Below are 16,180 nucleotides of genomic sequence, written 5' to 3'. Positions count from 1 at the left end.
AGATTGAAGCCATTCGCCGCGGGGTCACGAGCTAGGGTCGAGATGATTTTCTTATTTGTAGCGCAATTGTTTGCTCGTCAACTTCTTCCGCTACCTAATACCTATTGTAATCTTTCTCCAGAAGACCGTATTCTCCTTAAAAGCCGCAATGCGACAGCATTAGCTGGTTCGATCCATCCTCCCAGTTAACGTCTCCGCAGTAATAAAGATACCCCCGCCCGAGCCTGGCCCCTACCACAGCAGCTTGGGTTTCATCCACGCGCATTGGAGGGAAAACATGGCTTTGCGTTAGCGCGCCCTCAATCGGAACATAGAGCTTTTCCTGCGACCCGGCATCCTTAATATGAAGCACCTTCATGCTATACGGTTCAGGCAATGAAGATGCCTCAATCCTTTCAGGCAAGAGACCCGACGGATTGAGTTGGAATGTTGTGCGATGATAATCGCCATCACTCCAGGGAAGACCGAAGCTTCTGAAGAATCTCCTGAGCGTGTCCTTGGGCCAGAAGTTGGGGAAGTGCAGACCGGCGATGACAAGACCGCCATTTTCAATATATGCTTTGATTTTGGCGAGCACTTCTCGGGCCTGTTGATTGGAGTGGGTAAGGCCTTCATCCGTTATGATTATTGCGCTGAAGGTCGTCTCGGCAATGGTTCTGAGCGCGGCGGACGCGGTCTTCACGCGCCTGAGGGTGGCCACTTCCAGAATCCTGTCCAAGAAGCTGGCATAGATTTCGTCGAGGTAGTCGCGATAGGCGAGAGCGAAGAAGAATCTGGGGTCTCTCGTTTGTGGCCATGGTCAAAATACCGGTGGGGTGGATACCAGCCGAGAAAGGATGGAGGGAAATACGAGCTGTTGCAGCACCCGACTAACGCTTAACGATAATGATCAATGATGATCAAGGGACGTGAAATCGTGTTAATTATGGGGTGAAAAGCCGCTGGGAAAGCGGGGACTGGCGGCAGAACGGATGCAGGAACAACAAGGGAAGCAGCAGCAGTGAATACGTAGTTAGTTATCGGGTCAAACAAGGTCGATCAACATAACACTCGCTGCTTGTTGATCGCTTGGGCTGCACTTTCCTAATCCGAGGCTAATGAGGCCATCTAAGGTGGGGGACGGGAGAAAGTAGTATCCCAGAACCAATGACATTTAGCAGCACCAATAGAATAGACCCTTTCATTCTCGGTCGGGTACTAATCACAACAAAGAGGAAACGCTGGCAGACCAAACACCAGCCACTAACCCCGCCACCAGCTCTACAGAACAAGCAGGGATGAATGGTGTTAAATCATATGTAGATGTTAGAGGTGCACAACTTATAAGAGGCATTGAAAACATTGTTCGCGACCTGCAATGGCACACCCGGCCTACCCTTTGGCCGTAAAGTAACGAGCAACCCTCTGATGAAGCTGTCGGAGAATCATGTGAAAAATAATTTATTACTTCATTATAATATCATTGTTGTGCTTTACTTGGCTTGAACTCGGCCAACCTTTCCGGCAGTGTAATACCCATAGTTGGGAAAACATGAGGGTACCGAAACTTAGTTAATATATTTTCACGATATCAGCCAGCAACGGAAATAGTAAGTACTAGTAACGTATCATCTGAAGATTCAAACCTATTATAGTTTCAATCTTTCCTTTATCTGCTTCTGGATACGAGAATGGGAACTTATGATATACCTAACATATTCCTTTACCAGTTAGAGTATACCTGTATTTAGCATAGTTAAAAGGCAGGGGCTCCTCACGTCAGCGCTAGGACACCTGTCAGACCTGCAGACATGACTCGTCTCGGGCCCCTGCGTGGTGGGTCTGACGGCAGCCCGAATATTAATACTGGCTAGTTTCTTGTTGCTCAGAGTGTCGTGTCTGGTGGTAAACGCTAACACAGCATACGAGGCTCGTGAAAATGGATGTGTATGGAACCGCAGTCACTGCCGTCCAGCAAGTCATCCAAGTGACCATCTTCATCAAGGGAGTCATTTCAGACGTCAGAGCTTATGACGATGACCGAGCCGCCATCCAGCTTCGACTGGACTTGCAGCTAACATCTCTTGAATTCTTTCAGCGTCGGTTCTTGGACAAGGAGCGTGGTCTACTGCTCCCAGGGCAGCTCCCGGGCTGGGTCGCTGAGACGATATGCAACCTCTTGCTGAAGATGGGTCGCGTGCTGGTGGAATATCGTGCTCTAGTCAAAGAGTATGAGATCCTGGATGCTTCAACTGCAGCTTTTGACCACGGCGACGATGCATTGCCGAAGGGAGAAAAATGGAAACAGTCATTCCTCGATCGGACCAAGGCCAAAGCCAAAGCAATCAAGCTGAAGGGGTACGACTGGGCACTCTTCGATAAGAAGAAACTCCTGGGTGTCTTGGCTGAGTACAAAGAGTGGACCGACAGTCTGCGGGACTTGATGCAGCACTTCTCCCAGGAGGCCTTGTACACCCTGACGGATGGCTCCGCAGCGAAACCACCACCAACCGCGACCGATGTGCAAGGAACAGGACTAGAAGAGGTGGTCAAACGACAGCAATTGGCATTCCTTCATGCTCCAGCTGACTTTCAGGAGCTCGAGGGTGAAATTGCCGAGTCCGGCAACGCATCGGACGGGTTTCACTTGGGCTCGTGGACGCACCAGGGCCGATCAACTCCCGTAGTCCTGGAATTTCGCCCATATGATCGCCGCCTGCGTTATGATGACCTTGACGAGGAGGAGATTGCAGAATTGAAGGCGCCGCTGCGGGACCTAGCCTGGCTACTTCAAAATTCCACGTTTTCGGCGGGCAAGAAGGATGCTGAGGTGTCCCAACCAACAATATACTCCCTCCAGTGCCTGGGATATAAGGATGAGACAGAAAAGGAACGAACAGTCTTTGCGTACCGACTACCAATTCATGACACCGACGATAAATCAACCGAAGTGCAGACCGGCCTGACGACTTTGCACAGCTTGATCAACCAGGTAGATCCTCAGACAAAACGACCCGCAAAGCCGTCGCTGGAGGATCGCTTCGCCATTGCGCACTGCCTCGCACTAACCACTCTCAACGTACACGGCTCGCTCTGGTTACACAAGAACATCTGGAGTCGAGGCATTCTGTTATTCGAGCAGAGTCAGGACAATGTCGTCGAGCCTCTGTCCAGACTGTCCCTGACCACACTTGCAACATTCAACAAGGGTGGACAGCGACAACCGCACCTTCTCGCATTCCTTGGTGACTGGGGTTATGCCCGACCGGTCGAAGGAGCGACCGACATGCGCAGTGATTTCGAAATAGAACCCAACCTTTACCGCCACCCCGACCGTCAGGGCGTTCCGACACGACAATTCTCCCGCCTCCATGATATGTACGCGTTGGGGGTGGTACTGTTAGAGGTTGGGCTGTGGAAGACAGTGTCTCGCCTCTTTGAAACACGCATCAAAGAGGGCCAGCGTACTCGCAAATTACCCAAGGCTCGTGACGTTCGTGCTGCGTTAATATCGCTGGCCCAGCGTGACCTACCAAAGGAGATGGGTAGCGCCTATGCCTCAGCGGTCGTGGCTTGTCTTAGTGGCGATTTCCGCAAAGGAAGTGATCCAGAACTTTCTCTGGACTTTCGCGAGAAGGTGGTAGACTGTGTAGCTGAGGGATTGCGACTCTGACCTTGGTTTGAGCCAATGTATCTATGGACTGGCCACATGAATTTCCTTTCTCAGTATGCCCATAAGAGTACACTACTCACCATGCGAGAGCGAGATTGCATGTATGATTTATTATAGACCGTGGTCTTAAGCAAATCAGCGTTTGTACTTGTTCTGTATATTCTTTCCGGCAGGGTGGTTGCCATCTGCGCTCCTTGACCGTGACTGGAGTATTCTTCGCTGCCTACTGCCTTTCTTACACATCTCAGAATCCCAGGTATGGTTCTCCCGAGGAGCAGTAAACCCCGGGATTTCGGCATAACTTCATGTTTGTGGTCGTGGGGCCCATCTGACTTCCGCCCTCAGTGACAAGCGCTGGCACCCCTCGATTGCTAATACCCCAGTGCGTTGAGGGAGCATCTATCGGCACCAAGGAGATCGAGCGAAACGTCCCAAGAACCCGCAACAGCCGACACACGGAAGTTTTCTCATCCAGATAGACTGGCACTTGGACTGCCATGATTCAGGCTAACACCGGCGGAGATATGAAGGTAATAACCGTGCTACAATGTAGCTGCCTGATGCTGTCAGCTTACGGGCCCATCCCAGCGTCCCTACAAGGAGCAATCTCCGTGCTGATCAGGGTCATGAACGCTTAGCTCTGGCTTATGGCCCCTTCCAGAAGCGCATATAATGTCTCATCCTGATCTACTGATCCAATGGGTCTTCACAAGAGCTATTTCCAACCAATGATGGCGGATGTGCACATGATAGAGATCGGATTGGATGCTACCGAGGCTACGCGATTATCGTGATGCCAATGGGTCCTGTCTGGTCCTCTACCTCAAACTTATCCACATCCCCTCCCAGGATATAGTTCCCTTCCTCGATCTCCGCCTCAGTGGGTCGTTCATCAAACGGGCACAAATAATTCCCTCCCTGCGACCATGTGTGAAGGTCCTTCCCCTTGAGATCGCCGTCCACATCACCCCAGCACCACCACAAGACGTCACATCGGCTATGGTTGACTTTGATCTCGAACTCCTCTCCAGGCGTAATATCTTCTGGGCGGAGAGGAGAATGCTCGAACAGACGGCCAAGTGGTATTTGATAAGGAACCACAATGTCTGAACCGTCTCCCGGGATGGTGAGGAGGCGGTACCCTCTTTCGGCCAGACTTGGCCCCTCAAAATGGTCATGATAGCGTGGTCTAATAACCCCGAAATTGATGGTCCGCGAGGGATCCTGCTTGGAGGTGAGACCGGGGCCGAAGACGCCAATTTCCAGACCCTCCCCTGCAAACACCGACCGGTCGGCGGCGATGGTGACTGATCGGCCCGGGCGCGTGGAATGAATGATGCGGGCGCGGACAAACACCTCAAGAAAGTGGGAAGAGGAAAGCGACAATGTCGGCGAATTTGTGGTCACGGTTAGGGCAACTGTCACTCCATCATGCGCAGTAGGCGAGGCCATTATGATACAGAGACAGAGAGCAAGGCCAGTTGAGATGAGAAGCAAGAAGATATGGTAACAAGCGGGATAGTTAAGGAGAGTAAATTGATTCAACGGGGCAGTTAGGTACTAGTTCGTGGGGGGAAAGTTGGTTTCACTTTGTCAGCATGGCCAGCAGAAAAGTAACTAAAATAACTAGTTCAAGAATTAAGCCTACTACTAAGTCACCATCATTCAGCCTTAAACCCTTACGATCGGCCTCCCTTTTCGGTTTCCTGCACAGGTGGATATGGTCCCCAAGACCCTGGCCCCCAAGACCCTTCCAACCACCCACGCTCTAGTCTCACAGTGTGCGGGCGGATTGTAAGACTACAGCTGCAGGACTTCTTTTATTTATTATTATCAAAGATATCAGCATGGCCCCCAGAAGGATCGATCCAACTTGAAACTCGGCCCAGATGGCACACATAGGACGATAGGAAAGACAATAGGGAATGGCTCTTGGAGACCACGGAGGCCCCTTAAAGCCTGTGCGATTTCCAGTCGCTTGCAGGGTACATACCACGCACACACTCTTTTCTACCCCAGCGGCATTGTTTCTTTACTATTTCATCAATCTCTCGTTAACCAAAAGACTATGTACTCGTTATATCACCTTTTCTCCGCGGGGGCAGCTCTCTTGCCCTACTCGAACGGCGCCTGCGCTGCACCTACTGCCAGGACTTCTTCGATATCGTACATTGAGAATTGTGCTGGATGTGATGCCTCTCAAGTTCAGAAACTCGAGCAAGCGTTCGCGGATGTGCACACTCTGGTAACGCTCGCAAAGACCATAGATACTTCCAAGCGCCCGTAAGTAAACTTGACAGCAAAAGATACAGCCACAGATGGTGGGAACTAATTGCTGAAACTGTAAAGCGCAATAGTTGGTCAAACTACTTCGGCAAACAGGGCGATGGCAAGACTGAGGACGAGAAATATGCAAAAGCGATCTTCTTCAAGAGCGATAACCCGGAATCGAAGAACAACTTGAACTCGAGACACATGCGTGCGCCGGAAGGGGAACGCCCCAGTCGTAAAGGACCTAAAAAGGAATACTGGTGCGAAGACCACAAGAATATCAAATGGTACGAATTGGCAGCTCAGCACATCCTCCATGAGATGACCCACGTCGATTCTGTGGGTAAGCAGGCTGGCTTACCTGAATACACGTAAGTCCTGGAATGAGTTTACCGTGGCCTTCGTTGGTGATAATCTGACTTCTCCACAGTGGTAAGGATGGCGTCACGGCGCATGGAACAGACGATTGGAAGACGACCAACTACATTAAGAACGCCCGGCTTCTAGCAAATAACTGGCAGAAAGACGAGGCGAAGTGTGAAGAAAACCACGAGATGCCTCCTTACCGAAATGCCGATAACATCGCAATGTCGGCCTTGGGTAAGTAGATCTATTTATGCACGGATGAGATTTGGATTGTGCTAACACTTTGAAGAATGGTATTTCACGGAACATTGTTCTCTCGAGGCTAGTATTCCCTTGTAGGGAATAATGCCTCCACAGATCCCTCCGGCATAGCTCGTCCATTCAGTTCTATTGCTTCTTGGTGGCTCTCATCTATTTTGGCGTTGAGTACGCATACCATTAATGGTTTACCCACCCTGTATAATTACTTAGCTCTTCACACATATTTGAATATCGGCTGTGTGAAGTGATTATAAAGCTGTCGCCAGGGGTAGTACTGATGGTGTATGTTTCGAAGGGATTCATTAAGGGGACATACTACCGGGCCCCAGGAGAGATGGCGAAGAGGAGAGAACACAACCAGCAATCCATCCTCAAAAGTAAAGACTGGAATCCGCCTTATATAGAGTGTAATTATTTGCCGACCGGTACCGTTTCTTTTTGCAAGGTTGATCCTGACGTCAAGTCGATTATCAGACATAGCTCGAATAATTCCTTTTAGGGACCGCGGAGATAATTAGCGAGCTGTAGTAGGTAATGATTTTTTTGGAGCGCCCGGTTGCAAGGGGTGTGCCGATCGGGAAGGGATGGCAATTTCATTTGTGTCAATCCGAATAGATTGTCCTCGGACACATAGGCCACATCAATAGAAGGAGAATAAAGTCGTTAAATTTACATAATGCGATTTTTCCATGCATCGAACGATTTGGTTGCACCATGGCTTCCATATCAAATTTACATATCCGTTTGCCATGTCAAAACATCGGAAACGTATAACCCAGGATGAATAGCGGTGAGAACAACTCAAACTTCTACATCCACCCTAAAGAAGGTGGATAATAATCTGGCCAGAAGGTGTGGTGGCGGGCATTGGGTATGTTTTCTGTTCTTGATGTCTTGATCATGTTCATCGTTAAGCACTGGGCAAGAAGGTGGATCCTTCAGATCACCAGCGCCGTTCCTCACAGCAAGGAAAGAAAGTTTATTTTGAAAAGTGGAAAGCATCATTCAAACACGAAGCGTACCTGCAAGTGGACGGTTCTCTGCCACGCGAATGACAGGGAACAGACTCAGCGCGCAGGATCTACGCGTCTCGCACGGATCCTGGACTAGACCGCCATGCCCAGAGGACCTTCGACGGAACACAATCTGATCGCATTCGGCGTGTCGTAATACAAACGAGGAGTCAAAATGCGCGATCCCTTCACACTAATCAGAACATTCCAGTATAGATCACACACGAGGGTTGACGCTCCATCGGAGTCGAGAGATGATGCTGCTGGAATTGACCGGCCGAGCTAAGCGATAGTTCGGCAACTCCCCTGCCGCAGCTATACATAGTTTCTGCAATAACTCGAACAGTGTGCCAGTCCATCGGATCTGTCACCCACGCGATATGATAGTATTATCAGTGGCAAAGTTTCAGCAGAAGCCACATAGCGGGATGCCAGTTCTCGCAGACCTCGTGATTCGCTTGTCATTGCCGGACCCGACCGCGGACAAGGCAGCTCGGAACCCTAAATGCGCATGGACGGCAACCAGGGTGGATGCATCATATTCCATCAGCGGAAACATTGAATGACGCCCTTGCATGGGTTCTTCAAAAGAGGCTATAAGTAAGGCCCTGGAGGCACTGCCATGTGGCGACGAGTTAGGTTGTCACTCTAAATATACCAGAGCCAATCCATAACTTTAGTATACAACATGGGAGACTACAACGGTTCAGGCACCCTACCGCGTCATGTCGATCGAAAAGCCCTTTATACAGATCTTGAAGCTCGCGTTCGCTATTTACAGCAGTTTATTGGCTTCACTGCCGGTCAGTCGCCCCGTATCCTTGTTCCCGCTATCTTTCCGCGACCGGGAAAGGCCGAACATTGTCGCTAATACATTTTTCTAGATGATGTTATTGCACTAAACCGAGGATCCAAGTACATCAAAGCACTAGCTCCCACCCTTGTCGATCGCGTATACTCCAAGCTGCTGGAGGCTGATATCACAGCCCGCGTATTCCAGACACGGAGCACAACATCGGAGCTGGATGTTGATGAGTATCCCGAGTTCAAAAGCCCTTATATGCAATGCCGCCGAATGTTCCTCCGCTGGTACATCACTCGAATATGTTCTGATCCAACGAAGATTGAATTCTGGGCGTACCTCGATAAAGTCGGGTAATGTCGGACCGGGCCTGATAATCTGGATTTTTCCAACTGACAGCTGAGCTAGGCGTATGCACCGGGGCAAAGACCGCATGATCTCCTTTGACGTGGAATATATACATATCGGTGCTTGTCTTGGCTACATTCAAGATGTGCTCATCGAAGGAGTCATGGGGTGCGAGAAGATGTCCCTCCCCTTCCGAGTTGCGCTGGTTCGGGCGCTGGGGAAAGTCATCTGGATCCAAAATGACCTGTTTGCTCGGTGGCGAGTTGGGGACGGCGCTGAATTTGAGATGGAGATTGAGGCAGTTCACGAAAATCAAGAACCGATATCGAGGGCAGCTAGTGCTAAAGCGAATACACGCGATCGCCGGGATGGGGAGGCAAGCAGCGTACGGAGTACCTGGTCTTCCCGGGGAGATTCAGCCAGCATCTTCTCCGACCGTCAATCTACTGCACCCACGTCAATTAACATTGGATCACAGGAAGTGGCCGCGGACTATCCGGCTTGTCCATTTTCGCCAGACCATGCGCCGTCTTATGAAACAAGAGTGTGGTCTGATGCAGATTCTGGCCGCTGCTCTCGGTGACCTGATGATCTCCATGCAGGCAAAACTGGCTATTGGTGCCGGCTACATAGCTTCTGTCTGTCCTTGGGATGCTATTGGAACGAGGTACCGCAAGAACCTGTTTTTTTTTCCCCTTATGTTTTTTTAGTTTTTCAACAGCAAGTAATGAGGAAGCGGGAAAAACATGCTAGTATATAGTTGTAAATAGAAATGCACTAAGTCCCTATCCGACGTAAAAAGCAGGTGAAGTACGTACATCCTGGCATTGACGTTTAATTTTCCCTTCGATCGGGGCAGCGTCACCTTTGAGCAGGACACCGTGAACACCGACATTATCGAAGTAGAATATAATACATAGACCAAGTCACAAAATTCGTACGGTGGTAATGGAAGACATGCTTCCCAACACCAAAGTGTAACTCCGATGGCACAATCATGGTTTGACAAACGTCAAAAAGTCGAGGCTCAGGTCCGTGAAGAAGCTGGCGCCCGCGACCGGGCTGGGGGCATCTGCCACCGTCACATTGCAATATTCGTTGAAGCTACCCGCACCTTTGCTTTTCTTCTCAAGAAGGGAGATATAATCAGACAACAAACAGCTCCGGCCAGGTCCATCTTGGCAGTGAGCGATGGGGTAGACGGCGTCGTTGAACAGGACGCGGACATAGGTTTTGTTGAATGTTTGGCGTCGAGACTCGACCTCGCAGTTCAAAACCTCAAAGGCAACCGTCCCCCGCATGGTGATCCAATTCGCAACATTATACAGATGGTGGGTGGGGAGCTGGTTGGTAGGCAGGGAGGGCTCGTCATCGAAGATGCCCATGGCAGCGGTCATCTCGGCGATCTGATTATCATTCAAGAAGGCCATGATTAGGTTGGGAATGGTGAAGCTTCCCCCGTCCACATTGGTGCCAATCTGACCAGGCCCCTTGCTTAGAAGGTCCAGCAGACTGTTTAGGAAAGGTAGGAATAGAACCTTGGCCGGACCAACGGAACCAGGGCCGACCTTGTAGTAGTAGCTCAAGTCCTGCGAATAAGCGTAGTTGCGTAGCTCATCCTCGGTGAACACTCCACACCAGGGGCTCAGGCGTCCGGTAATTTGGCTTTCGTACCCGCACAGATACGGGAAGAAGAGGATATCGCTCTCATCAAATGTGAGATTGCCACTGACGAGGGAGTTGATGCGTTCGAGCGCTTTGGGAGTCCAGGTAGCGTCGACTGTCGTGGAGTTAGCCCGGTCGCACGGACGTGGTGCCTCCGAGACTCACAATCAGTAACATTATTTCCTCCGCTTGAAATAGAAGAAAATGCCGGACACATATCGGAGGGTCCCAGGGAGTTGCCGATGGCACTGACGGAGCCGGTCGAGTTCACGCTGACCACAGTGCCGTAGGTGTCAGCATACTCGTAAAGGTATCCATTGACAAAGGCACGGGCAGTTTGAACGACTCTCGACTCGTTTAGCGGATACTGGTAAGCATTCGCCCACGCGTAGAATGGGCTTCCATCTTCATAGAAATGGGGATCTGTCGTATGTCATCAGCCGTGAAGGATAATAAACTTGGGGCTGCATTCGTACATCGGGCCCGCAGCTGGTAGCCGAGATCATTCGCCTAATCACCTTTAGCATTTAAACCCTCTTGCTACTGGTGATAGGACAAATACCTCCTTCCACCCCGTCATTGACTCTTGGGACATTTGCAAGGTTGGATTGGTCAGAACGGGAGTCCATTCTGGTATGAAGGCCAAGGATCCACGGGCCTGAAATCCGGTGCTATTGACGGCAGCTTGGATCTAATGCGGGAGAATTTGCATCAACGACGGTTCCAAAGGGGTATAATAGGAGCGGGAAAGACAGACCTTCTCCTTGATACCCACCCATGATTCATAGGAGCCAGAATCTGGGAAGCTGCAATTCGATTTCAGCGTCCAGGCAGCTGGACGCAGTACTTGGTGAAACACTTACCGGCTGCCGTGTCTCACGACATAAGCGGCTTGCTGGACCGAGCACTTTTCAGGCACGCTGTTATCGATTCCAAAGACATTGGGACCTAAGCATACAATTAAGGACCACCGTCATCGCAGAATGCAAAGAGAGGTCTCGTACCGGCGAAGTAAGGACTATTCCCCCCGGCATATTTAAGAGGGTTTTGGTTTGTCGAAGTAGACGGCGATAGGATATCGTTGGTGGGAGCCAGTACCTGGGCGTTGACACCACTAATACACACCAGAAGCAACGAGGCAAAGAGTGTCTGTCCCAGGGAACCCGACATGATGATTCTGTTCGAAGGGGTTGCCTCGGGCAATCAAAAACGTTGGTCTTGCTTTGAGAATAATAGCGAGATTGACCGAGGTGATCCACAGAGGGGTACTATTTCTTTATATAAGTATCTTATCGGCTAGGATGCTCTCGGCATGGGGTCTTTCCCGCGTGGGGTGTGGCATAAATCCCAAGATGCAGGAGGAATTGAAATTAACGGTCGGGTATCCGAGCTGCAGCTTCTTAGTACCACGACTAGTAAAGAAGTGCATTTTAGCTGCCGACCTATCCCCCAGCCACGTGCCCAGGGTGTATATTAAGTGGAAATGAAGCCGGTAAAAATGGCGCCTCCAACTAATTTGCGACCAGCGAGCAGGCTGGCCAATTGTATAGGATGGAGCGCCCAACGTGTTTTGATTACTTGCCAAGTTAGTAGCCGAACAAAGCAATAACTGAGTGCACAAATCATTCCTCTATTGGAGTCCTCTGTCATATCCTATGTTTTCCTCACTAAGAACTGCATAGTACTCCGTTGTCTTGATGTGCAACCACAGTCATTGTCATTTTTCGCTCTAGCGGTCTCCAGGCGGTTAACCCCAGTGTTAGACCATGCTTACCATGCTGGCACAGGAGCCATGGCGATTCCCATCTTCCCATCTTCCCAGTTTGTTCAGTTCTCACTCCTTGCCAACTATCACTCCTATACCTCCCTTTCCCTACTTCTCTTCTTCATTTTTTTCTATCCCCTTCTTCCCTTTACTTATCTATTGGGTTCTTTTTCGGTTTCGAATACGATTATGAGTGTCCCCAACGAGGTATAATACGAAAACGTGCAAGACATAGTCGGAGATAACCACGCCTATGGAATCACGGCAATAAGCTCCACCATCAACACGAGGTCTCATGGCAACTTTTAAAGGTAGAACAGCCATCCCCCCACTTTGGTGATAATCCTTGATTGCCATATACGATTTACCGGCTCTAGCATCACAGGAAAACAAACTATATTGTCGAGACAGATTGCAGGGTATACCCAACGAACAAACAGTGTCCCTTTCCCCCGCTGGATAAGATGCACTCCAGGACGAGTGATACAGTGCAATGGCCGTCATGCTAGATGAGTGTACAGTACTGCCAACAAGAATCTACAACTGTCATGTGTCTGTTTCTCATAAGTCGTGATGAGGCATCATCATTTAAGGAGAGAGAACATAATATGCGCCAATCAAGCACTACCAACAGTCCAGCTACGCGGGGATGCCTGAACCAACTTCCTGCTTTTCACTACACCTCCTGAGTGGTAGACACTGTCTGGGAGATGAAAGACATATAGCACTTCCCGGGAATCCACGGTCCGAGATAAACAGGCTGGCATGGCGTAGTTAACGCTCCTGAGACCCGCGTTCTCGTTGCCTTGGATTCTTGCATACCGACCCAGATCTTCGCCTTATATTACACATCCTTCCCATCACCGTTTTACCCCTTGATTTTATTCCACCTTCATAAGGCTCTCAACGGCCAAAGCCAGGTGAGTTGAGCATTGGTGCTTGCAATAGTGTCGTCCACCAACCAGTGCAGCGAGCAAGGTCTGGTGAGAATAGATATCGGGAAGCATAGCTGACAGCAAGTTGACGGTACGATATCTGGTGCTAAACGGCGTTGCGGAAAACAGGCGCTTTGATATGATTAGCTTAGTTGCCTTCTCTTCATGGGCGCCAAATCAGGTCCTTCACCGAGAGTGCAAGTACGGAACTCCAGTCCTAGTACGCGCCTGCACGCAGAGAGTCGGATGCCCCGATGTTGTGCCCCATATTTTTGGATCATGTGCAAATTGAAAGGAAAAAGGAAAAGGAGGTAAGGAGGGCGAGACGTCATCGCCGAGACCTCGCAATGGATAGCCCCGTAACGGCCTTTCTTCGTCCACGTTTAGCCCTCTTCGACAAAAGGAGGTTTTACATAGGAAATTGTCTGGAGTCACTCAAATATACATATATCTACCAGCCTATCACTCACACTGGTGCTCCTAACCAACCCCTTGACTAGGATCATAAAGCTCCACATTAAATGATATGGTTTTCACACAGGTGTCAAGGTTGATATATGATTGGTTGGTGAAAAACCTCGTCATACGAGAGAAATGATGGCATTCTATTCAATATCGTCTGGCGTTTTCTGGCGCAATAATGTTGCAAGCGGGATGTGCCATATTTTCTTCCTAGTATGCGTATTATGAGAGGGTTGAAGAGCTCCAATGCTGCTTGGCTTGGGCTTTGCTCGGACGGCTCTACGCTAACCAAAGTCCCCCAGATTTCATCTAGGATGACGAGAGTCTCGCTAAAACAGGATACTAAAATCTGGCCCTTCTTACGCGAGTGCCTCAGCTCCATCGTTAGACCAGATGGAAGAAAGCATTGACCGCATATATGTTTAGCCATTCTTCAAGATCTCTTTGCACAGTGTACTCACTGTGATGTGTCATTTAGGCATGACTAACTACTCAGGCAAACGGATGACGTGTTTATTGAGTTGATAATATATTCCTAGTGAGAAGAGACACGGAAGTACCCATAATCATGAAAACCTCCTATCAGAACGAGTGTGCGCCAGTAGTGGATTCGATACATTATCATGTACTCAGTGAAACAGCATCCACTCGGTTTATAGGCCCAGATAACATTCGCCATGCACGGTAGAGCCTAATCAGATATACATCTGAGACCGAAACCCCATCCCCCCCTCCCCTCCCGAAACAGTCTGTGAGTTGGCCAGAGTTGATTGAGAACAAAACATGAGTTGTTGATCCGTAGCAGGATATCGACCAGCCATTGTACAAGAATTCACTTGAAAGCTGACCAAGATGTAAGACAATATCCTTCAGCCCCATGAAACTCTTGCAGAACAGCGCCTTTCCCTAGTTGCGGTTTCACAGCCAATTGGACGCGTCATCGCTGCAATAGTCACTGTTGCCCACTCCACGGTCGAAACAGCCACCAGCGCAACCTCCCAGATAGGTAATTGAGCCACCAGGATTGCACTGCCAGTAAGTTCCCCACCAGAGGCCTGGGGAATTCGAAAGAACAACATTGCCCGACGACCGGAGAGTCTGTTAAATAATATCATGATATCCTGCATCAAATGAGCTTTGTTGGCCAATCCAGGGACTGTTTCTGGGTGTCTCACCGGCATCGACCAAAACACTTCCGCAATACTTCAAGCCAGCTGTACACTGGCCAGCGCTTGCAGCATTGGCAAAGACCAGCAAGGTGGCGGTGATGGTAGACGTCAACTTCATGATGAAGGTAGGCTGGAGATGTTATGAAATTTGAACCAAATCGAGTAGAAAGATGTGTAAGTCTGTTGAGCGATGTAGCGCTGTGCTGATTTTTGCGAGTTTGAGGAGACATGTGCCTGCTTATATCTCATTTTATCTGGGACCGAAAAAGGAATATTTGGGATGCCTAGCATTATAGAAAAAGCAACGTTCAATGGATACTCCGAACAGCTCCTAGAGTGTCAGGTGGCAACCTCTTGCCACTTGGTTTATGTCACATTACACTATTGATAGTTTTTCTAATGAAGCTCGTTAAGTGTACACGGACACAAGCTGAGCAAGTAACCAGTGTTATATGTTACCATTCTGCATTCAACTATTCGCTTGGAGCTTTCGCGACTGTGGTAGCAAAGCTGAAATAGTGAGAACATAGATCATGGAGATGTCGAGTTGTTCGTATTTCAAGGCAACTCGCCATCATGTGTATACAAATAATCAAGTGAGCGTGGAATGCAGTACAGGGACACCGGAATCAATCTTAATAGAGAAAATTGTCGATCATGGCGCATTCATGAGAAGTCAAAGCAGCTTTCCGGCCCAAGAAACACCCGAGACCGTCTAGTCCACAATTTGATGAATCATGATCAATTAACAAGGTGGGGCTAAGGCGGGGTTAGCAGCCGATTGAGGATAAAGAAGACTTGGCTGTGGTCATGAGGCACACAGCCTTGCAGATTAGGAAGCCAAAAAGTTGGTGATAAACAAAACAGCGATTAACTTCCGGTCCGAGCTTTACTCCGCTGGCTCCAGCGGCGTCCCTTATTTTTATTTCTATTTTTATGATTTAACGTCTTTTGAAGTCACCAGTCTAAGTTGCCCCTATAAATGGAGGCAATAATTGGTACATAGCCTTATTATGACCGCTTCTACTCGAAGAGATCATTTTGATGGGATAGGTGGAAAGGCGAAAACAATTTAAAAATGAAATGTCTAGGCACTGTAGTAGTCGGGGCTGAATCCGAGTTCAGTGAGTAATCTTAACTGCGGCTAAGATCGCTCCACGCCGATCAGCTGAAGAGCTGTGATCGGGTTGACCCGAAAACTTGAAGCCGTATGTAGAGCTGAGGAAAAGGATGTCGCCCTTTATCAATAGTTTCCACTAGTCTTAAGGATAGTGTTGCATGTGTTTCTCAGACGGTCAACCCGGCATTACAACCTGTTATTTTCAACACACCTAGTCTCATCAATGCCTTCAGTAAACATTGTTTGAAGACCAAATCCTATCATGCCAACTTTATTGATGACTATTAAAAATGCACTGCTAAGCCTCGTATTTCAGTGCCATCACCTCATTTCTCGCAGAAGTCGAGAGTC

At 49.2% G+C, this 16,180-nt stretch overlaps 5 protein-coding genes across 5 annotated transcripts; 3 read left to right on the top strand and 2 right to left on the bottom strand.

The window, feature by feature from the left end:
• Positions 1 to 436: 436 nt before the first annotated feature.
• On the top strand, positions 437 to 3,652 carry BDQ94DRAFT_171075 (uncharacterized protein; the record flags this gene model as incomplete). The annotated part of the gene is made up of 2 exons (XM_026771644.1): positions 437 to 810; positions 1,909 to 3,652. 2 exons carry the CDS (start codon positions 437 to 439, stop codon positions 3,650 to 3,652), a joined length of 2,118 nt encoding a protein of 705 aa, XP_026625331.1.
• A 777-nt stretch (positions 3,653 to 4,429) lies between these two features.
• On the bottom strand, positions 4,430 to 5,104 carry BDQ94DRAFT_171074 (uncharacterized protein; the record flags this gene model as incomplete). Its single annotated transcript, XM_026771643.1, has 1 exon — positions 4,430 to 5,104. One exon carries the CDS (start codon positions 5,102 to 5,104, stop codon positions 4,430 to 4,432), a length of 675 nt encoding a protein of 224 aa, XP_026625330.1.
• Positions 5,105 to 5,372: 268 nt separating this feature from the next.
• BDQ94DRAFT_171073 (uncharacterized protein) lies at positions 5,373 to 6,628 on the top strand (the record flags this gene model as incomplete). Its single annotated transcript, XM_026771642.1, has 5 exons — positions 5,373 to 5,446; positions 5,804 to 5,935; positions 6,010 to 6,294; positions 6,354 to 6,523; positions 6,579 to 6,628. 5 exons carry the CDS (start codon positions 5,373 to 5,375, stop codon positions 6,626 to 6,628), a joined length of 711 nt encoding a protein of 236 aa, XP_026625329.1.
• Positions 6,629 to 8,231: 1,603 nt separating this feature from the next.
• BDQ94DRAFT_179269 (protoglobin family protein) lies at positions 8,232 to 9,296 on the top strand (the record flags this gene model as incomplete). The annotated part of the gene is made up of 3 exons (XM_026773329.1): positions 8,232 to 8,366; positions 8,448 to 8,718; positions 8,774 to 9,296. Exons 1-3 carry the CDS (start codon positions 8,252 to 8,254, stop codon positions 9,294 to 9,296), a joined length of 909 nt encoding a protein of 302 aa, XP_026625328.1. The 5' UTR covers positions 8,232 to 8,251.
• A 412-nt stretch (positions 9,297 to 9,708) lies between these two features.
• BDQ94DRAFT_171071 (phosphoglycerate mutase-like protein) lies at positions 9,709 to 11,548 on the bottom strand (the record flags this gene model as incomplete). The annotated part of the gene is made up of 7 exons (XM_026771641.1): positions 9,709 to 10,493; positions 10,544 to 10,801; positions 10,855 to 10,888; positions 10,941 to 11,069; positions 11,136 to 11,184; positions 11,242 to 11,326; positions 11,383 to 11,548. 7 exons carry the CDS (start codon positions 11,546 to 11,548, stop codon positions 9,709 to 9,711), a joined length of 1,506 nt encoding a protein of 501 aa, XP_026625327.1.
• Between the last annotated feature and the right edge of the window lie 4,632 nt (positions 11,549 to 16,180).

The sequence above is a fragment of the Aspergillus welwitschiae genome (genome assembly GCF_003344945.1).
Source record: "Aspergillus welwitschiae strain CBS 139.54b unplaced genomic scaffold BDQ94scaffold_19, whole genome shotgun sequence".
NCBI classification, from domain to species: domain Eukaryota; kingdom Fungi; phylum Ascomycota; class Eurotiomycetes; order Eurotiales; family Aspergillaceae; genus Aspergillus; species Aspergillus welwitschiae.
This window is presented reverse-complemented; position numbering and strand designations above follow the sequence as displayed.